The sequence below is a fragment of the Homarus americanus genome, unplaced genomic scaffold (assembly GCF_018991925.1).
Source record: "Homarus americanus isolate GMGI-L3 unplaced genomic scaffold, GMGI_Hamer_2.0 scaffold52512, whole genome shotgun sequence".
Classification (NCBI taxonomy): domain Eukaryota; kingdom Metazoa; phylum Arthropoda; class Malacostraca; order Decapoda; family Nephropidae; genus Homarus; species Homarus americanus.
In genome coordinates, this window is record NW_024735442.1 from 15654065 (window position 1) to 15676150 (window position 22086).

Genomic DNA, 22086 nt, shown 5'->3' on the forward strand with positions numbered 1-22086 from the left:
GAATACCGTGTACCTTATATTAAATTTAGATAATTATATCTCTATTTTGGTTGGTTAGCTTAGGATAGGTGAGGTTAGGTTAGGTTTAGTGGGGCGGATAAGGAAATAATTATGTACTTTGGGGTAGAAGCATGAAACTTTGCATAAATATGATCGGGTGACTAAATTACCTGGTGACGAATTGTCCGGTGACGAGTCGTCCTAGAACCGTTGATGATATTGCAACATTCACGTGAGCATATTTCCCAAACGCCCACACTCGTCCTTATCTTGCCACTGGCGCTCACAGCCATTGTCAGGTCAGTGTACACAGGTTATCTCCCTCTATTGTTTCCAATGTTATATACGCCTCTGAATGCTGGAGATAAATGTTTGTGTTCTGAAACACAAAAATAAGATATAGTACACAATGGAGAAAGGTCTGCTGTCAGTATTGCTCACCGGAGCAACATTGAAGTCCGCAGTCGGTAGTGCTTCTGAAAGTCTTAATTTGGTGTTACTATAACGAAGACGACTAAGGAGACGGTGAGGTTGTAGGTGTGAGAATGAAGGTGGGCCAGAGTGTGGCGGTCCTTCTGGTTGAGGTGATCTTCCTGTCGCTGGGTCAACACACAGCTGCTCGCGGTGAGTTGGAAGTCTGCTATGTCGTGGTCTACATAAATCTCGCGTGTGAGTAATCGCATAGTAAAGGAAATCCGATGGACTCGATTATTAAAATGATCATACAAGCATTTAGCCAGACCTGTATCAAACATTACGACCTGTCACCAAACATTCTAAATCTGTAATTATAAATCACGAAAGAATTAAGGATATCATTTGAATATTATTTACATTACGGCGTCACTCCAGCAGCTAAAGGCGAAAACAAATCAATATGAAATTAGTATTTAGCACAATAGTTAAAATTACTAATAATATAAACTCCGAAAAAGTTATCTGCTGTGAGACCGGAGATCAGGTCCGCTCATCCTGAGGCCGGAATGGACATATTCTGAGGTAAATTGTCCGAACGAGTGAGTCGAGTTAACAACACATATCTCACACTATATTAGAATCACATCTAATTCGAATCTTTCAAATGTTATCCGAGAAGGAAGACAATTTCCCTCCCCCTAGAAAGAAAGTGAGTTGTGTAACAGGTATTAGTTAAGATGAAAAAAATTACGCCAAAATACGTCTGGTTGCAGCTATGGTGTGAGCGGGCCCTTACCCTTTCACTTGATGTAGTTGTGCTGTTTTATCTCATTTGGGGTCAATACTGCTTCACTTTGGGAGGCGTACTTCCTCTTAGCGACGACAGTGCTTTGTTTAGTGCTAAGAGCGGGTGACACGCCGTACATTGTGTTCTGGGAAATGTATCTGTGTAATTCATATACTTTGTGTTCACTGTTTCATCTCTATGGTAAGAGCAAATGTTGTTGCTGAGTGTGGAGAAAGTTACTAGAAATAAGTTCATAGCAAAATGTATAATGTGACATTCAACCACACCGACTGGAATGGCTACCCACTGCTTGCTATAAACAGTACTTGGAAGGTGTAAACAGGTAAGTTTTATTTAATATTAATGCTGTTATTTCCTGAAGTTGTTATATCACCGTATTTGTCTCTCGTGTTTAATGGAACTTGGATGAATTGGTTACGGTCAATTTGTAGTTTCGACCAACCACGGCTCTCGAGTTTAGCAATGTGTTTTTCCGGTGGTCTAGACAATTTTAAGACACTTTTTTTCTATGACGTTTCCCTCGCAAATGACCTAAAATTACATAACCTCACCTCCTAACCGAGTGGCTCCGTCCCCCAGGATCCCATGGTTATATTTAAATCATTTGCGAGAGAAACGTCATAGAAGAAAAGGGTCTTAAAATTGTCCAAACCATCGGAAAAACACATTGCTAAACTCGAGAGCCATGTTGGTTTAAACTGAAATAATACCCTGGTCTCTCATTAAAAATACGGTCCTGTAAGTAGTATGTTGGCAGCCTGGTAAACTGAAATTATAAAACTCGTGCCCCGTTATTTGTACATAGATAACAGGTCTAGGTATTGATGAACAACAGCATTGGACTGGTTGATTCCAATGAAAGATGTCTCTTGCTGTTCACCGTAAACATGACGGTGAACGAGACAATAAAACCTGTGAAGTTGTGTTTTATTTAAGTTAATATGAAATGTTATCATATCTCGTGAACTGTTCTTCAGTTTGATTAAGTATGAATCACAATTACATTTGAACAATTGAACCGGTGCCTGCCCTCCGGTGTCTGAGGTATCCAGAGAGATTAGAACGCCAGCAATAACTTAGCTTATAGGAACACAAGAATGGAGGAAACTGCCGCGGGCCTATTGACTCATACTGGGCAGTCCCATTTACACCCAAGGAGTGACTTAATAGAAGTGACTTAATAGACGCCTATAAGCACCTCAGAGAACATTACACAGTCGAGTGTTCATATCAGGATGCCCACCCCACTAGAGGTCACAGCTTTAGGCTAAAGAAGCCGCAAGTTTAGAAAATTGTCAGGGCGAACATTTTTGGAATAAGATTAAGTTAGTGAACTCTTGGTACGGTCTACCAGAGAATGTTGTGACGGCACTGAGTGAGACCTCATTTAAGACCAAACTTGACCAACATTGGCGTAGGTTTAGAATTTCAGGTACTATGTATTCTGGAACCAATACATGCCTAGTAGTGTTCACCTTCGCCGTGTCCGTAGTGAAATGCGAGCGCGTTTCGGATTAACAAGTCTGCCAATTGGATGTCGTCCATCAGCAGCCAACATGGGGTTAACTTTCCGTAAAGTCTGTGTATATTTCGAGGACTTGGGCTAGATAACATAAAATGAACGAAATGCTTTCAAATCTAAAACCAGAATCCTTAAAATAATATATATATATATATATATATATATATATATATATATATATATATATATATATATATATATATATATATATATATATATATATATATATATATATATATATATAAATATATATATTTATATATTATACACAGTACGATAGGTAGCTACTGACGAGCCATCATCTTATTGGCTACCGTAAACAGGTATATGGAAATGTGGGTTCGAGGAGGAGGAACCATGCGGCTGGGTCCTCTCTGGCGCAGCAGAGGTGAGGAATGCGAGACAAGTCCTGGACACCAGCTACACTCCTGACGGTTACCTGCTGGCGTTAGTACCTCCTGATACTGCTGGTGGTGATGGTAGCATGATGGAAGGTCGATTCCAAAGTCCTGTCATTCTTCCCTCTCGACTCTGTAAGGTAAGAATGTGGAACCTTCATCATAGGGGGAGCTAGATCACGTAAGATAGACGATACATGATGTCCAAGGTGGGGGATACATGATGTCCAAGGTGGGGGATACATGATGTCCAAGGTGGGGATACATGATGTCCAGGGTGGGGGATACATGATGTCAAAGGTGGGGGATTCATGATGTCCAAGGTGAAGATTATTTAATATATCAAGCGCTGGAGGACACACTGTACTTATGGAATTTTGCTGTCATTGGAGCTGGTCAACTTCATAGTGAAAGATATATACACACACTTCTCTGGGTCTCAGGTAGACAATCATCGTATTTAATTAATATAACAAATTTGATTATCATTTCCGTAAAGTTCCATTGTAATTACTCCTTAAATAGGCATGAAATATGTGTATTATCCCACTAGAGTTTATTGGATATTAATTCGTAGGTTTGGCAGTTGTTATTACACAGTGTCAGGATTCTTTACTCTATAGGTATGTATAACTTATATTAGTTTATTTATTGTCTGAGTAAATTTTTTGGTTTGTTTATTGTCTTAAGTAAAAATTTCTTAGTTTTGGGCTCGTAGTGATGTTAATGTATTGATGATAACAGGTGGAAGTGAACTATACAGTGACGGGACGATCGTCGGTGATGCGTATTGTCCAAGTGGAGGCTGAGAGTGGTCGAGTACACAGAAGAAGAGCCATCTGGGGCAGCGAAGCGAAGACGTCGGTCAGGTGGAGTCACAAGACGGTTCAACTCTCTTCTGCGGTGCCGTTTTACGTACGTTTAAGTCTTTTAGATTAATCAAAGATCATGACTTGGTGTCCTTAGATTCACGGTTTGTCGCATTTAAATTTATTATAATTCATGTAGGTGTAACAAGTTGTGTTAATTCATCTGTAACTATAACAAAATCTTGTAATTCTTAATACAATTTTCGTCACTTCTTCTGCTGTACTAAATAATGGTAATAATTGTTGTAGGTGTTAAAAATACTTGTTGTTTGTACAGGTAGTGATGAAGGGGGAGGTGGTGGAGGTGGGTGGGAGTGTGATGGTGGATAATGTGACCCTCAGCCAGCAGTGTCAGCCACACCCCTCACCCCCGTACTCCAGGTGTGGCCCTGACCAGTATTCCTGTTTCTTCTCACAGCTCTGTATCCCAGAGTTCCAGGTACTGCCATCCTGAGAAACCATTTAACTATATAGTAATAAGACGTTTACCTCTACCTTATTGTGCAATTTGTCCTGCTAGAGTCAGAGATAATAACGAAAGTGATATTGAACAAAGTGGACCTGGTGCAGTATACCCTACATCTACTGCAGTCACAAACACGGAAAGCAACCATTTTTAGTGATGTTTGACCTTGAAGTTTGTCCGGTGTTGGCCAAAAAACAGCTGTAACTATTTCTAAGCCCGGGCCGATCAATTATGAACATTTGATAGTTGTTGCAGCTTGGTAACTTCCAATGACCTTTGACCTTGACCAGTGTCCGATGTTGACCACTATAGAGCAACACCTGCATTTTTATAATATTGAAAAATGAATCGGTAAAGGAAGTTAACGTTGTTGACGGAGACTAAGACACACACACACACACACACACACACACACACAAATTGTTCCTGATACTGTACTGTTGTATTAATATGAGTCTGTCAGTCCAATTACCTGTGAACTTTTCGTCAACACCATTTAATGACGGGTAATGTTACATCAACAATAACGTACTTTTAATGATCTTTAACCTTGACCTTTGGCCTAATGTAGACGATAAAGTTTAAAGATATGTCGGGAGTGCGGTGACCAAGTGCATACACTCATTGCCTTCTGTTACAATGAATTGCGCCCGGGGCACCTCTAGTCACCCCAGCTGTGAAGGGGTACCGCACTTTACAATGAAGTGATGGCGGTCGAGGACACTGCCGGCCGCTTTGCTTCCTGGTTTACTGAGAAATGAAAGACTTAGTCGACTGTGTCCCTAGCAGCCTCCGAGGTCCTCTTTCACGTTTATATTGTAATATCCGTTAATTAGTTGTTGACTACAGGAGCTGTTTTATTTCAGCTTAACATACAGTACTGTTAAGAATTATACTGTTATCGCTATGCCTTTGTTCTATTAGTTCAAGGTGACGTCACAACAAGAGAAACATTACAGTAAGGTGGAGAGGTGAACGTACGAGGCTGTTTTTATATAATTACAGTAATTTCTTTTTTTTCTTATTCTCATGGCCTAAAAAATTCTGTCTTGGTATCTGCCAGCAAAAAGAAGATAGGATTTGAAGTGGAAGAGGAAAAGAAGGAGAGCTGAAAAGGAAAGAGGGGGTGGAGATTAAAAGAGTCTTTCAACATGAATCCACCAGAATTTTCCCTGTAATTCTGGCTGTGTCTGCCTCAGGTGTGTGACTTCACGGTGGATTGCCCTCGAGGGGATGACGAGTCCTCCTGCGGTAACACAAACTTCGAGATTGACCTGGGCGGGTGGTATGACGCTGGTTACAACGATACCACATACGTTTGGTCCAGGGTGAAAGCTGGGGACGCTACCCACCCTTTTGGAACTGCTCTCGACTTCGATCACACCTACGCAAATTCAACGGGTCACTTTATGTGGGCGGATGGCAGCTCTTCAGGTAAGTTCATTGGCTTTGTGTTTGATTCCGGGTCTCTCCATCACAAGCTGACTCTTACAGACCCATTTTTTCATCCCATATGTGTCTCATTTTATTTTATAACAGGAATAATTTCAAATTGCAAGCTCGTATTTAATTTTCCTTTCACGGCAACGAGGAAGCCGGGTCAATTGTGTATTCCTTATTCCCGTCCAATTAATATCCTCTTCCTTTCCTTCCTCATCTGCCTTACTCCTCACTCTCAGTTAAAACATTTGTCTATGATCATCAATACGGGAAAAGGTCTCCTGTTTTGTGGGCGAGAGTTGTCCATAGTTTGAACGGACTTATTATTATCATCATCTTCCACGCCAACAGATCACTCACCAGCGACGGCAATACAACATTCACCAGAGTTCGGGCCTGTGATCTTACCCTGCACCGTCGTGTTCTGGTACCAAAAGTCATATGATTCTCCCGGCATCAGAATAAACTTAAATACAGAAAAAAAACTCTGGATCTGGGTAGAAGAATTGCTCAAAACTTCTAGTCAGGATTGGAAGATGTTTCAGCACCACATTGGTGAATACAATCAAAAGGTTTATGTAAGTGTCCTGTATATGATATTTACACTGTGACATAACTTTGTAAACGTGACTAATCTCTCTTGTACACAACAGCCTGTAGCGAAATCTAACAACTTAGAATTATGATTTTTCTTTCGATAAATGTGAACCTTTGTTGGCAGCTGGAACTGATTAGCAACTGGGACATAGAGCATGACGGTACCATGCCTGACGTGTCTGTGGATGACGTGGAGTGGCGGTGGTGTGACCCTAAGACTCCACCGTTTGAGGTAATTCTTTTTGATGACGTATTGCATTATTCATGAGGCCATGCCAACCTTGACATTAAGAAGCCTCTCTTTTTATAGTTTTTAATACAACTTGTTTGATCACAGAGGTAATGATGCGCATTAAACAGTTTATCCATTATGAGAAGATGTCTGTGTGTCAGTCACTTGTCAACACCACTGCTTCTATTAAACACTTATTAATGGTCTGAATTTCCACCACTACACTTAAGCTGCTGTCATGATTTATATGTCCTCTGCGATTTAGTTATTTAGATCTGCAATACATTTTATAACACCTGCGCCCTGCGGCCTCGTCACCATTGTTTAAAATCATATTAATATTCTGGACCGACGATAAAACAAGTGATATTTTTACCTACAGGGAGACTTCACATGTAACTTCAACGACCCGTGTTTACTGTTCCAGAGCAACAATGACACCCTTGACTGGGTAGTCACCACAGATAGAGCTCATCCAGAGGGTAAAACATATGTTCATTTTATGTCTTTGGTAAAACAATAAAAACGAAATGGTGTGGATCAGAGCAGGTGTTGATTCTGTCATCTTCCGCCCTGAGAGACGAGGCGGGTAAGAGGGAAATAAGAAACTGAAGAAATCTCAACAAATTAAGGCGCCTTTTTTTCTAGTTGTGATAGAATACTTTCATGAAGAGTTATAGAGTCGTGCCGAGGAGTTATCATTGTTTTTCGTGCTTAAAGTATTTTTTGACCTAGATAGATATATAGATAGATAGATAGATAGATAGATAGATAGATAGATAGATAGATAGACCGATAGATAGATACTGTATGGTACATAAGTGTTGAGGAGGAAAATTAATTTACATTTTACAAGGAATATTAGACTTAATGCATTTTTTTCCTTGTAAATACAGAGAAGTTTCTAATAACACCAGACGCCGAGGGAACTGCCATCATGCAGACTTGGTGGTATCATCCTCCTACAGATTTGTTCTGCCTCTCCTTCAGGTAAGTTATCCAGTCATCCACGTATTGATGATGTACCTTCGGCGGTCATGTCAAGGCTTCGAGTTGGCGCGATACTGTTCTTTTATCGTCCCGTGTTTATTGTGTGTCTATGGACCTAAGGATTAAGATTAGTTCCACAACGTCTTTGAACTCCTGAATTAATTAAAACATATATCCTTCTAGTGTGTTAGAGAGATCTATGTTTCCCCCAACACACACTCAACTCCCTTATATGACCTGTTGATGATACAATTAGGTATACAGTGTCACAGCATCTGAGGAAGCTATACCTAAATAACACTGTATTACATGATCTAACTGAACAAATAAGTGACTGAAATACTTACTGGTTATATAATCCAACTCTTACTATCTCCTATGAGTATCAATAATTAAGTAAATAATCAAGAATGAGTTACCTTTCTTTCGGGTCGGGTGTCACCGCGCGTCTGTTAGTCACCTGGTCTGCTCATGGTAACTAGATACTGTGACTTGAAGTGTTTGGTAACCAGATGGTATTTATTTTTTTTATCTACTACCATCTCTCCACCTTGATCAATCTCCCCACCTTGATCAATCTCCCCACCTTGATCAATCTCCCCACCTTGATCATATATCCACTGTATATTATTTCTTTATTAATTTTGACTTGGTTGATGGAGACCTTGATTACATTTCCTCAGTTACATGGTAGAGAGAGACACCAGCCTGAAGGTGAAGCTGCTGACGAAGGATGGAGGCGATGAGCTACTGTGGATGCGGGAGAACCAGACTGGTATATCCGTGTGGCGGAACCAACACATAGAGGTGACCACTCCTGTCCCGATACAGGTGAGAATTGTTACTGAAGAGAGTAATAATAATAATAATAATATTAATAATAATAATAATAATAATAATATTAATAATAATAATAATAATAATAATAATAATAATGATAATAATAATAATAATAATAATAATAATAATAATAATAATAATAATAATAATAATAATAATAACAATAATAATAATGCATATTTAGTTCAGTATTCCATTTAATAAACGTTTAGGGCCAAAGTTATATGTTTTAAGTTAAGTCTACAGTATTTCTTAAACTTGGTTCTCAGTAATTTGGGGAACCTAACCTAGCCTAACCTAATCTAACTTGAAATAACCTAACCTAACCTAACAAAGTCCGAAGTTTCAGTGAAAGTATTTGTGTGAGGGTCTGTGTGTGTGTCAGAGCTCAGTAGAGAGTTGTGTGTTGTTGCGCGGTTAAAGTTCTTATCTGTTGAAGCGCCGTTATAACCCTATACAGTAACATTAACCCTTATCTTCTATATTTATCCACAGATACAGTTCATAGGTGAGCAGGTCGACCAGAGGATCCGTCTAGATACTGTAGATATGATCGAGGGTAACTGCCCAGCGACCTTCAGCTGCTCGTTTGACGATGATTCAGAAGTGTGTGACTGGGATAACTATAACGACGGCACCGTCATGCTCAGCTGGTACAAGGGCGACGGTCATGAGGGAGACCCCAACTCCCCGCCGTGAGTGTATTAGTCTGTACTGTTACTGAGTATGGGTGAATGTTGCGTTATGGTTGCTAAGTAACGGGTGTTGACAGGTTGACAGTGGGAATAGGACTTGAAAGCAATTTTTTATTCTCTCTTAATAGTATCGGTGCTGTTACTGTGTTTATAATGGACTGTTGGTCTGTGTTTTATTTCAGTGATGTTAGATTGGAATTTTTGACAAGGTAGTCTCCCGACACAATGGTGTGTGGTGCAGTCTCTCCACCTGATAGTATGGAGTTTACTGTCGCTGGTTATCTTAAGATTGTTAGTAATTTTAGGATATTGATAACTGAAGAGTTACATTAAAAATAACAGCGGTGGTGCTTGAAGCGGTGCAGTAGTAATAGTAGTAATAGGAGTAACACTGTAGTTATAAAAGTCGTACCTCGGTTGATAAATATCATCTTTTATTAATCTAAAGAACTGAAACATATAATTTAATGCAGAATACATCCATTGGTGTTATATGTTGTTCTACACATGTACTGTAATATTTTTTCTAGAGTCTGAAATACCGCCATGAACTCCCGGGGTCCTCGGTATTTAAGGGTAATTTCTTCCTTAGATTCTTTGAGGAAAATTTTATAATCAATGGTTGAGAAGGTAGTAAATGTTATAGGGGAAAGCTTATAACTAAAAATATCGTATACATCTTTAGAGGAATTTATATACTGTATATCTCAAGTCAGGCTGTGTTGTCCTCCATAATTACCGACTTATTTATCAACTGTATATAAATTTCCTTACAAGATAACTTACTAATTCACTAAGTAATGATCTAACTTACTATGTCGTGGTGTTGTGCAGGGTGGATCACTCATGGGGCACTGATGAAGGCCACTACATTTTCCTGCCTATCGGGAGAGATCAAGATGGCCAGAAAGGCTACTTCAAGAGCCCGTCCATCACCACCACTACCCCTGAGGGAGATTGTTTCCAGTTCTGGTTCTACTTGTTCTCCTACAAGTAAGTCCTTTTCTTTGTTCACAGTAGTAGTATCTCGGATTTTTTTTAAGGGCTGATGAGAGTAACCATATTTCTTTGGCCTAAGATAATAACGAGTAGTAATTAGCTTTTGTACCATTAAATAAGTGTGTTTACCAGAGGAAGGTTAGGTTATGTTCTTTTGATCTCACCCCCCTCCCCCTCCCTCCCTCCTCACGACCAACTGCTGTCACTGGGCTATAGAAATCTTTAAATGGTTATAATTGATTAAAAAAGAAAGATTCTACATGTTTCATTTTTTCAAGGTAGGTATATATACAGTAGTTGGTTTCATTCTCAGTTGGTCCCCAGAATTACTGAATGTTTTGTGATGGGATTTAAAACTGAGTGAGAGATGAGTAATTTCTTTCTTTTTTTTACTAATTTTACAGTAATTCAGCCCCCCTAGGCCAGCTGGGAGTCCGTCTCTTGACCACAGAAGTATCGGACCGTATCTGGGAACACACCTACAGTTTCCGCAGCGGGTGGCAGTTCGGACAGGTCACCATACAAAATGAACAGTCCTTTAGTGTAAGTTTTGTACCTTTTCCTATGATATTTTCCACATTATTATTTTGTTCTTTTCAGCCTCAACTAATTATATGTTTTACAATATTATCATGTAAATTTAAGCACAAGTTTATTTTAAAAATTGTGTTCTTTTGTTATCTGATATGCAATACAGTATACTAAGTACAGAACACTTACCATAATCTGATAGTTTAGTACAGTAACATGTTTACAAGTTACCAATCATTAGTTAACTGAGGTCTATGTTTCACACTTACAACAGATCATCTTGGAAGGTTTACGAGGGAAAGGTATTGAAGGTGCTATGGCCTGGGATGACCTTAGCGTAATGCGGGGTAAATGTGAAGATCCTGGTTCCTGCACCTTTGAGGATGGTTTGTGTGGCTACGTGGATGAAGACTCGCTGCCTGGTCACTACACGCCCGCCAGCTGGGTGTGGTACCAGGCAGTGGATGGCCCCGATGGACTTACATACGATCACACACTTCTCACTAGCAACGGTTTGTTATTTTGTTATTTATGTTTAATTTTTGTCTTAACTAACAGGAATATTTTCACATAGTTATCATTTATGTTTATATTGTTATGTGTTTAGTCATTGTCGAGAGTAACCAATGGAGGTTTTCAGAAGATACGTTTAATTAGAGATAAAATAAAACTTTATCGGTGGTATAGAATGATTTATTGTATTCTAAAACAGTCATTTGGTAAAGATATCTATCACTATATACATGCGAGGGGCTACACGGAAGCGGCACATTTTTCGCCGCTAACAAAATATTCTATTATGGTCAAAACAAAACCAATTATAAAGAAGCATTTAAATATATCCTTGAAAATAAAAGACCAATACAATATCTTACTTTGTGTTTATTTTAAAATGCTCAGAATATGTCATTTTGCATTAAGGTTAATTATTATCCTTAAGACTTAATTTCCAGGTGGGCATAATTCAGTATATATATATTTTTTTATGTATTTATAATGTAATAATTTGTAGGTAGGATGAGATCGTATATTAACAGAAGCGAACCCTGTATTTTTCAAGGCGAGAAGAGGAGAGGAGAGGGATGGGGTGGGTACTGCACTGCTATAACACATGCTCTCCCACAGGTCACTACATATTCGCGGACAACAGTAGGTGTATGGCCTATGAATCTGTCTGTTACGCCAACTTGGACAGTGTTGACATCTCACCATTGAAAAAGGAATATTGCTTCACTGCCTATATCAACACGCTGCAAATAGGAGGCGAGTATAATGGTTACGAGTTAAATATAGCTTCCGGTCCTACTGAGCGTAATATAACCTCTAGAACCGGGCACCATTAGGGCTGGGATACAGTTTCAGTAGTTAGGTTAGGTTAAAACAGGATCCAGTAGACCTCGCTAGATACTAAATTGGTTTGGGTCACATTCTTGAGTTTAAGATGAATAAAATAAGACAATATTCCGTTTAACCCTTTAGATAGAGGTAAGGGCTTCTCTCACCTGAATAAAATCATCTGGTGAGTGTTGATCAAGGCGTGAATGTCTGATCAAAGGGTTAAAGAGGGAGATAATCTATGACCCTATTACCTGGACTATACATTATGGGATCTATAATATAATGCAGCTAAGTGTCTCTGGCCGTATCTAAACCTACTGCCCTTGCAACTCAGATAATTAGTGGTGGATTCTTAACCAAACTACAGATATACCACAACATCATCATAAGGCATATTTGACATTAAAAATTTTACATTAAAACTGATAAGCTTTATATTTCCTCAAGCTTTTCAATGGCTGGATACTTGAAGATATGTTTTTAGTACATTATGCTCTTGTTTATTTCTCTCTCTCTCTCTCTCTCTCTCTCCCCGGCACCAGACTCCAACTCACTATCCATAAATGTTGTGGATATACAGAGGAATTTGAGTAAGAATGTAGTTGTGGTGAATCGTGGCGTCGACCAACGGTGGAACCTTCTTCAGGAAACTCTCTACGATCTGACGTACATCTTCCACCTCCATATGCACTCAGAGACCTACACTTCTGAGCTGGTCGGTGATGGTGAGTGTTGATCAGGGTGTGAATGTTTGATCAAAGGCGATGGTGAGTTTTGAACAAGGGTGTAAATGTTTGATCAAAGACGATGAGTTTTGATCAAGGGTGTGAATGTTTGATTAAAGCAGATAGTAAATGGTGGGCTAAGACAACCAGGATATAAACACACTTACTATTATCCAAGAAGAAGAACAGTTAGGATAATAAACGTAAACAGTGACATTATGAAGTAACTCACTACTCCTACAGGACCCCAGAAGGTAACCTCACTATGCCTTACCAAGTTACATTAGCAAAGGGAAAGGATCAGTATTCCTAACTCATATAAGATCTTGATTTAAGCTCCGATTCATGAAGATATTAAGGGAGGTGTTTCAGTGAGTGTGTGTTAAGCCTGTCACTCTTATGTTGTGTTTAGTTTTAGGTGCTTCAGTTGGCAGTAGTACTATTAACCGTTTACTGTACTAAGTTGTGTTGTTTTTTTATGTATGTTTGTATTTTGGTAATACTGTAAAGGTCTTTCTTCAGGTAGGTTGTGTTAAGGTTATACACTAGACGTCAAAAGTTTAAAATTATGAACATTTCCATCATGATTCTAGAATGAGTGAACCTTGGTACTAATCACACCTGTACTACCGTGTGACTGTGGAGCAACTTACTACTGTAGATTAGTGAACTGTCCTTAATAACCCTAACAGCTGAAGCACATTCGAGGAAAACAGAAGGACAGAGATGTTTACAGCTTTTAACTGATCATTGGTTTGTACACACGTGTTGTATACAGCCTATACAGGTAAACGTTTCAGTACATAATGGAATTCCACAATCTGCAAACTTTTATGTCAGTTTCATTCTAAAGTAAAATTATGATGTATTATATGATACTTGGTGTCTCTCTCCGCCAGCTTACATCGCCCTGGATGACATACAGGTGACCCCTGGTGCGTGTAGCGGGTCTAGCAGCACACCAAACCCCTCTTCTACAACAAAGCCTCCAAAGCTGATCTCCTGTAACTTCGAGAGCGGCTCACTGTGTGGTTGGAGTCAGGACATGACTGATGGTGGAGACTGGGATCTGGTCACTGGTAACATGCTGAACGGGGATACTTACGCCGACCTGGGCCCTGCTGTAGACCACACCTCACACTTGTCTGGGGGTAAGTCGACTTTCCTTTTATAGTTCCTTCCCGTCCGTCTGTCTGTCTGTACTACTTCATTATTAACACAGCACCTTAAATATGACTAGATTTATGAGTAATTTGTTAACAAGTTCTCTGCCACTAAAACCATTTGCAATACAAAACACCAACATACTCTCTTGAGTTATACAGTAATATTATCTTGTACAGGTCACTTTATCTTTGTGAGCCAGAAAATGGGAAAAGGAGTTCGTATCAGGTTACAGTCAGAAGACATGCCGCCCTCCGCCACCCACTGCTTCACCTTCTACTACTACATGCATGGCTCTCACCCTAACAACCTTAATTTGTATCTAGTACAAGGTAAGTCACTGGCTCCTGGTTATTGTAAACTGTTATTCCAAGTCGATAAATTGAATCTAACAAGTTGTGTCTTGACAGGAATCTAGCGAATCAGTGTTGTGGCGCCCTGTGTCTCTAACTATAAAGTGATGATTCTCGTAACTTTCCATCTGAAGCTGTCACATGAATCTCCATTGTTGTTGTCATATTATACTACTTCAGGACAACTACCGAGGAGCCCCATGAGAATTAATCACATGTCCTTCGTCCTACCTGTGGTCTAGTTATTGGAATTAAGTAACAACTCCGGTGATTTTCAGACGAATTTGAGCCTGATCGAGCGGTAGACTGGCATGCGAAAGGTGAACTGGGGGAGTTATGGCATCAAATGAGGTTTTTCGTTCCAAACAGTACAGTAAACCAGTTCATCATCTTCGAAGCATCACTGAACCTTGGCTCGGTTGATGATGGACACACGGCTATTGATGACATCCGCCTCCTCGATGGGTCCTGTTCATCCCGAGGCTTTGGTGAGTTGAGTGAGGATATGATTATGAAGATATATGGTTGTGGTGGTTAAGTGAGAGTTGGGGAGGAGAGAGGGAGCACAGGACCCACCAATCAGGAGAGGGAGGACCTGAGCGGCTTACCTGACAATAATTATGTACATTGTTATATTTCTGTAAGGGATTATATAAATATTTCATAATACTGCAAAAATGTATTCATGTGATTCTGTATCATTGTTACTTATAAAGGTGCCCTCGCCTTCAACAGGTGCTAATTGTGACTTTGAAGCTTCCGACAAATGTGAGTACACCATCCAAAACTTCGACGAGTCTTGGGGTTGGTCCTGGGGAGCTGATGCTGCCAAAGGCCCAGCTACAGATCACACGTATGGTAAGGTCTTTATCACACACACACACACGCACACACACACACACACACACACACACACACACACACACACACACACACACACACACACACACACACACACAGAGACACACACACACACACACACTTTTAATCCTTCTTTTTTATTTATAACTTCTCTCACTGAAATTCTAATTGCATATTATAATGTCGGAGGCAGCATGCCGCCTTGTCTTACTCTTTGACCAAGCTTAAACCATCCTGTGAGGTGATGCTTATATTGTATGTAACTAAGATCGCTTTGTTAACCTATCAATGTTTTGTTTTTTTTCAAAATCCACATAACTGTTATATAAATGGGCATTGTTCACTGATGTAAACCTTATGATATTATAACTAAGAATATATAAATATTTTTTTAAATTTTGGTTTAATAATGAGTTAAAGTGGTTTAATATTTCTATATGTTTGTTTTTCTTCAGGCGAGGCTGATGGTCACTACATGTACTTAAACTACGAAGACGACCAAGTAACCCAAAGTGTGCTCACCACTCCATACATGAGGGGTGATGACGACAGCATGTATGTGTAGTAGTTACCTTTTGTCTGTACTTTATGTTATTGTTGTGTGTTTAAAATGACAACAGTTTAAGAAGGAAAATAACTATTAAGTGAAGAAACCTTTATATAGAAGAATGTAAGTTGTTTAGTAGATGAAGAATGTGTTTAGGTTTTGGTGTATTGGCACTTGTGATCAGAAATTAATGGAACATACAACATATTGAACATAACAAAGGAAAGACCTGCATGGAGAAGTAATAAGCTTGGAAACTCTTGCTGTGGACGAAATGATGAGCAACCTGGTCATGTATGCAAGTAAGGAGTTACAAAGAAGTGAAACTTGACTCTTAACCTTTTTTGACCCCCAAGATATAATAGGGATGTCTCCGTGAAACTGTATATTAAGTATGAGAAAAACGAGACGAGGGTGTAGTTAAGAACCCTGTATAGTGAGCAAGTCGGAGGCATGAGGGGAAATGTGTTTTATTGCGCCAGTCAGTCAGTTAGGAAAGACGCTAAAAGTGCTGACAAATGGAGCTAAAAGCATTGGCTAAACTGGAGAAAAATGGATGTCGAGGAGACCAGACTGTGCATGACGTACATGAATGACTGTTGGATAGGTATGTGAACAAGAGTTTTAAGTGACTCTCTCTTGGTTGACGGACCGAGGGAAAATCTCTCCCTATCCCATCCGCTACTGAGAGATGGAAAAACATGGTCCTAACTGCAGCTGTAAACAAGAACATTAACTATATTTCAAAAGAACTCTTGACAGTATTTGCAAATCCTACTGTTTATGCTGGAAAGGAGTTTTTTCATACGTAGGAATGTTTGTCTCGTGTAATTTTCTTAAAGCATGTAGTAGCTGTTGGCTTTGTTTGATATTATGCATTCTTCTCCTGCAGGTGCGTGAAGTGGTACTATTACATAAGTGGTCCTGACGATATGGTAGCTGGGTTGAACGTGTCTGTGAGTGATGTAGGTACGACGTGGTTTGTCAATGAACCTATGGGAGACAGTTGGAACCTTGGCAACTTTACCGTAACAGCTTCTGCTGACTTTAAAGTAAGTTGAGATCTTGTTTACACTGTTGAGAGTAATAATTCCTTTTGTAAATTGTAACCCCTAGGCAACTGGTGATGTTGTTATTCTCTAGGAAGTAAGAAAAATCCGTGTCTCAAAACTTACAATGAAAACTTTATTTTTTACTTCTGTTCTTTATTATAACTTTTCATGGTCTCAGGTCAATAATGACGTCTGGTGAGATTCTAGACGGAAATTTTTACAGGACAAAAAGTGTTTCAACGAGAGAGCCTAAATGACTCCCGGCTAGATGTGCTTGCCGCAAGTTTTAAGAAAAGTTGTGTATTTTTAGGTACATTACAATAATGTTACGCCATTAATGACGCCTTAACTTCTGTATTTAACTGCTCCTTTATTTCAACAGGTGGCGTTTGAAGGATCTGTTTACAACCCTAAAAGTAATGTCATCATCGCAATTGACGATGTAGTGGTAGACGCCAAAGCGTGTCCTGCTGCTGCCACCTGCACTTTCGAGGGCGGACTGTGTGACTGGGCAAGCGACACTAACGGTGATATAACCTGGGTACTACAGTCTGGCTCCACACCCACTGCCAACACGGGGCCACAGTATGACCATACCTTGAACTCAATATATGGTGAGTATATCTCATATCAAATGGATTATTAGTTTGTCTGTGTGTGTGTTTGGTTGATTAGACGAAAATGTCTTCAATATTCAACCAATCTTTCTAAGTTTTGTCCATACCATACACACACAGTATATGAAAATGAACCAAGAACCTCTACATTTTGTATTGCCAGGTCACTACATGTTGATGAGTGCGAGCATTGGATGGCAGGGGTCACAGGCGTTTCTAAGATCTCCACCCATAACAGGAGGAGATTACTGCTTTGAGTTTTACTACTACATGAGTGGACAAGATATTGGAGGTAATAATAGTGACTTGTGGTGACTGGAAGTGTAATAACGTAACCTAACTGGTCCATATTCAACTAATGCATAAAATATCAAAATTAACACATGGGGAAATTTTTTATGTATCCGGACCATTTTTTTCTGTGACTCTCCTCTCTGTTATTTATTTTTCACCCAAGTACAGTACAGTCGACTATGATCCTTCTTCTTTTCAGCTCTCCGTGTGATCATTGAGACAGATGGGGGGAACAAGACAGTGTTTGATAGGGAGGGCAACCAGGCAGAGGAGTGGCGCCTGGTAAATATAGTGAATTATTTGTACTACATATTATCGTATCTAGTGGCCTTCTGCTCATTCCATATTCTGTCATTTACGCATTTCAGTGAGAGGATATATTTTGAGCCCATAAGAAAATGTATGTGAAATTACAATGCAATATCAGGTACACAATGCGTAAATCAACTACAGAAAACACTTAATGTACTACAAATTAATACGCTAATTACGCTAATGGTGTTCTACAGGGAAGGATCGGTCTACCTCAACTCCCAGACTTTGTTATCAATATCGTGGGTGTCGTTGGCTCCGGGACAGAGGGAGATCTTGCTATTGATGACACCTGGACATCGTATGGTGTGTGTCCCGACATTCCTGATAAGGTGAGGAAATGTTGATTTTTGTAATCGCTTGGGTATGGAGGGTGATACATAGATTTACACCAGGGTATGGGGGTGATACATAGATTTACACCAGGGTATGGAGGGTGATACATAGATTTACACCAGGGTATGGAGGGTGATACATAGATTTACACCAGGGTATGGGGGTGATACATAGATTTACACCAGGGTATGGAGGGTGATACATAGATTTACACCAGGGTATGGGGGTGATACATAGATTTACACCAGGGTATGGGGGTACAATTTTTTAGTGGTAGTTTTATTGTTGTCTTTGTTGTACTTTTCTTAAATAATGTTTATGTCTTTCAGGCTTATCAATATTCTAGGTATAGCTGAGACCATAAACATCAAAGTTACTTTATTCCCCTCAAACACAGTGCAACATTCCCCGCCAGTGTTTACATATTTCTAACTTTTTCATATATCATCATCATGTTTTATAAGTAATGACCATTTGAGGAAGAGTTAAGTATCTCACTATTTATTGGTTATTGTGAGAGTCTGGGGATCTGCGCTTAGATTTTGTTTTGCTTTTTGGTGTTCTCTGCGCATGCGTATACTGTGACTAGATTGCTTTGATCTAGAGAAGGATATTTATTCACTTTATGGTATACTCGGCTCTCTGGTATAAATATAAGAACTAGGCCATTTTCACACGTATATATTTATCGATATTAATTAGTTTCTTGCCTTGTTAACTCATTCAACTTCTTTTATTGTTTACGTTATCCCATTTTATCTCCTTTCAGTATTATTGTAAAGACGGCAGAATGATACCAAGTACACAAGTGTGTGACTTCCATCCTGACTGTTCTGACAAAGATGATGAAGAGAACTGCGGCGAGTGTGACTTTGAAAACGGTAAGTGCATTATTTATTTCCTACTTTTACTTACATTGAAATAATATCCATAGTTTTAATATGTTTAGGGTGTTTATTTATAGGTTGAGAGGGACGCTAGGTGAAAAGGGTGAACGTAAGGTGAGAAGAGTGAAGAGTGTACTGTATATGCGCTAAGTCATGTGGATAACCTGAGATCGTGTTGTGGAAGAGAGACTCCAGAGCTGAGCACATCCATTACAGCATTGGAGTAATTTAAAATGTGAATGTGTGTGTGTGTGTGTGTGTGTGTGTGTGTGTGTGTGTGTGTGTGTGTGTGTGTGTGTGTGTGTGTGTGTGTGTGTGTGTGTGTGTGTGTGTGTCCTTCCTTCCTTGCCATTAGTTAACTGTATATAGAAGTGGGATTTATTTGTGGCATAAATTGATTGTACGTAAAAGAACTAAATTCGAGTTTTTAATATGAAAATTCGGTCGGGTTCAGTGTCCAGAAATTACGTTTGGTACTGAATCTTTCAATCTTCAATATCAGTTCTTTTTCTTCTCTACGTTAATCTGTGGATCTTTACTACTGTACAATAATCTTTTACTATGAGAAAAAAAAACCCACTCGGAATAATCGTTTTCATTCTTGATTTTGGAGCACTGACTCTTACCACAGCACCACAGACTACAGTACACTCTCCATATATTTTTTTATCAAGTTACAACTATCACATCTATAGCGTCTCTGCTGCTTTTACAGGGATGTGTGGGTGGACGGCCTTCAACAGCAAGGACTACATGTGGAAAATTGGACATAACTTGACTCGGAATTATGATGGGAAGTTCATCTACGACCACACACTAGGGACACCACTGGGTCATTTCCTCTATGTTCTGGAACTAGCCAGTGGAGACAGTGGGCCAGCCGCTCTCGTCACCAGACCCCACCATAACTCCCAGCTTTACTGCGCCTTCATCTTCTGGTAGGTTGTACAGTTTGTTTATACACAGTAGTAATGGTAATGCCTTTCTCTCTAAGTTTATGTCATCAGTGAACACATTTATTGTTCACAGTAATAATATTTTACTAAAATCTGATCAGGCGCTAATGGTGATCTAAGAATATGATTCTTCGAGTCTTAAAGATTTATAAACGGTCCGACCCCAGAATTTAATCATGGGAATTATTTAAAAAAAAAAAGGCCCATAGGATATTTTTAATGTACTTTTGGAATTTGGACTTGTGCCATTTTGTCATGGGAGAAGAGCCAGGAGACCGTCATGGAAATAAAAATTCATTACAAACACCGTGAAGACTACCCCCTTCCGCAGGTACCGTGAGAACGCCAACATGGGGCCGGAGAAGGCCATACAGCTGAGTGTTAATGTGGAGAGAAGTGAGGAGGTCACACCAGTGTCCTATTTTGTCAACCGAGCTGTTGATACCTGGACGATGGGTCAAGTGATGCTCCAGGGTGAGTGAGTATTGTTGTTTTCTTACAGTCAAATTACGGTATAATTTTCTTGGTTTTCTTTCTTTTAACTGTGTCTTTCTTTTGGATTATTATATTATTTAATTTAGTATTAGCCTGTTTTTGTGGTACTTTATCTATCAAGAAGAATTTTCCTTCATTATGAGTAATTATTTTTTACTTAACAGGGAAAGTATAGTGGCCCTGTAGACACAAGCTCAGATAATACACAACGCTTTTAATGTTTATATTATCAGGAAGGATATTCAAGATTTAACACCTCATCAGTTTGGTTCACTAGCTACAGGGTCCTGCTGGTATTGTATTACAATGGATATTTAGAAGATTAATAATGACCTTCACTGCTCACTTCTGGTCAATATCCTCCCTTGACTAACAGATTGGCCAGGAGAGTTTGTAGTGCGTGTGGAGGCCATGTCCACGGCACCTCCCACAGACCTCACGTTAGATGACTTCTCTTTCGACAACTGTTATATACCTCATGACTCCGGGAACTGTCTCCCAAACCAGCTCACGTGTAACACAGGTCAGTGCAGGTGTGACTCGACCCATCGTTACCCAAAACCACCAGTTCGTTCAAAAGTCAAATCCTTAATTTTATAATTATCAGATGAACCTCATTGCTTTTTCGTGAATAATTTAAACCCTCCAGGACGTCAGTTGAATCGGTTAATTTGGTCCAGTGGCAAGTTCATGACCAGTGTAGAAGATGTGAGTATGACTTTTCAAGTGTTCTTCTTGTTTCTGTATGTTTTATAGTTGTCTGTAAGGCCCTTCACACACATACACGCACACACACACACACACACACACACACACACACACACACTGGTGTTAAGTTGATCTGATCTAGTTGTAGTCACGAGAAGTTAAGAACACGAATATATCGATTTTGAGGACAATCTATACGGTATGTTAAAGATTATAAACAATGTCATTAGTAAAATATATACATGTGTATTAACTTTAGTTGTATTAATTAATAGGTTGACAAATTATTTATCTTTTGAATTTTTTAGCTCGTTAGTGCTGAAGTATCACCACCACCACGTACTAATAAAAGATGTTACTTGGACGCAGGAATGTGTGTTGATGACGACTTGATCTGTGATATGACAAACGACTGTGGGGACATGAGTGATGAAAGAGACTGTTTCTTCTCCGGTGTCGCAGTGTGCACCTTTGAGGGTAACCAGAAGTGCGACTGGACACAAGAAGCTGAACAAGATGACAAAGGTAAATGGAGAAATATTTTGTCGAGTAGATTCTGATTATCCACATCTTGTTATTAATATGTCGATCTTTAACTCTTTTGATGCAAGGTAATCCAGGTAGGTTCTGATCCCCG

At 39.4% G+C, this 22086-nt stretch overlaps 2 protein-coding genes across 2 annotated transcripts in view; both read left to right on the forward strand.

The window, feature by feature from the left end:
• Window positions 1-433: 433 nt before the first annotated feature.
• On the forward strand, window positions 434-12662 carry LOC121870942 (apical endosomal glycoprotein-like). The gene is made up of 15 exons (XM_042372914.1): window positions 434-624; window positions 3071-3285; window positions 3890-4060; window positions 4292-4453; window positions 5680-5914; window positions 6272-6498; window positions 6642-6749; window positions 7132-7231; window positions 7646-7739; window positions 8423-8570; window positions 9075-9274; window positions 10109-10267; window positions 10678-10816; window positions 11079-11316; window positions 11930-12662. The coding sequence occupies exons 1-15, from the start codon at window positions 546-548 to the stop codon at window positions 12145-12147; spliced, it is 2493 nt and encodes an 830-aa protein (XP_042228848.1). The 5' UTR covers window positions 434-545; the 3' UTR covers window positions 12148-12662.
• An 8-nt stretch (window positions 12663-12670) lies between these two features.
• Window positions 12671-22086, forward strand: part of LOC121871067 (MAM and LDL-receptor class A domain-containing protein 2-like) — a 33018-nt gene continuing 23602 nt past the window's right edge. The window contains exons 1-16 of the mRNA XM_042373178.1: window positions 12671-12867; window positions 13767-14018; window positions 14211-14363; window positions 14663-14872; window positions 15120-15242; window positions 15701-15800; window positions 16685-16844; window positions 17227-17458; window positions 17625-17753; window positions 17955-18037; window positions 18265-18399; window positions 19173-19284; window positions 20006-20228; window positions 20578-20720; window positions 21118-21264; window positions 21819-21974. Coding sequence (XP_042229112.1) covers window positions 12828-12867; window positions 13767-14018; window positions 14211-14363; window positions 14663-14872; window positions 15120-15242; window positions 15701-15800; window positions 16685-16844; window positions 17227-17458; window positions 17625-17753; window positions 17955-18037; window positions 18265-18399; window positions 19173-19284; window positions 20006-20228; window positions 20578-20720; window positions 21118-21264; window positions 21819-21974 — 2398 coding nt within the window. The 5' untranslated portion in view covers window positions 12671-12827. The remainder of the gene's footprint in view (window positions 12868-13766; window positions 14019-14210; window positions 14364-14662; window positions 14873-15119; window positions 15243-15700; window positions 15801-16684; window positions 16845-17226; window positions 17459-17624; window positions 17754-17954; window positions 18038-18264; window positions 18400-19172; window positions 19285-20005; window positions 20229-20577; window positions 20721-21117; window positions 21265-21818; window positions 21975-22086) is intronic.

Bases quoted from the DNA above. Each gene is read 5' to 3' on its own strand.
- LOC121870942 (XM_042372914.1), top strand. From the start codon at position 546: ATGAAGGTGGGCCAGAGTGTGGCGGTCCTTCTGGTTGAGGTGATCTTC. The intron at 5,915-6,271 runs GTAAGTTCATTG...CCACGCCAACAG, and splicing joins GGCGGATGGCAGCTCTTCAG to ATCACTCACCAGCGACGGCA. The intron at 6,499-6,641 runs GTAAGTGTCCTG...CTTTGTTGGCAG, and splicing joins AATACAATCAAAAGGTTTAT to CTGGAACTGATTAGCAACTG.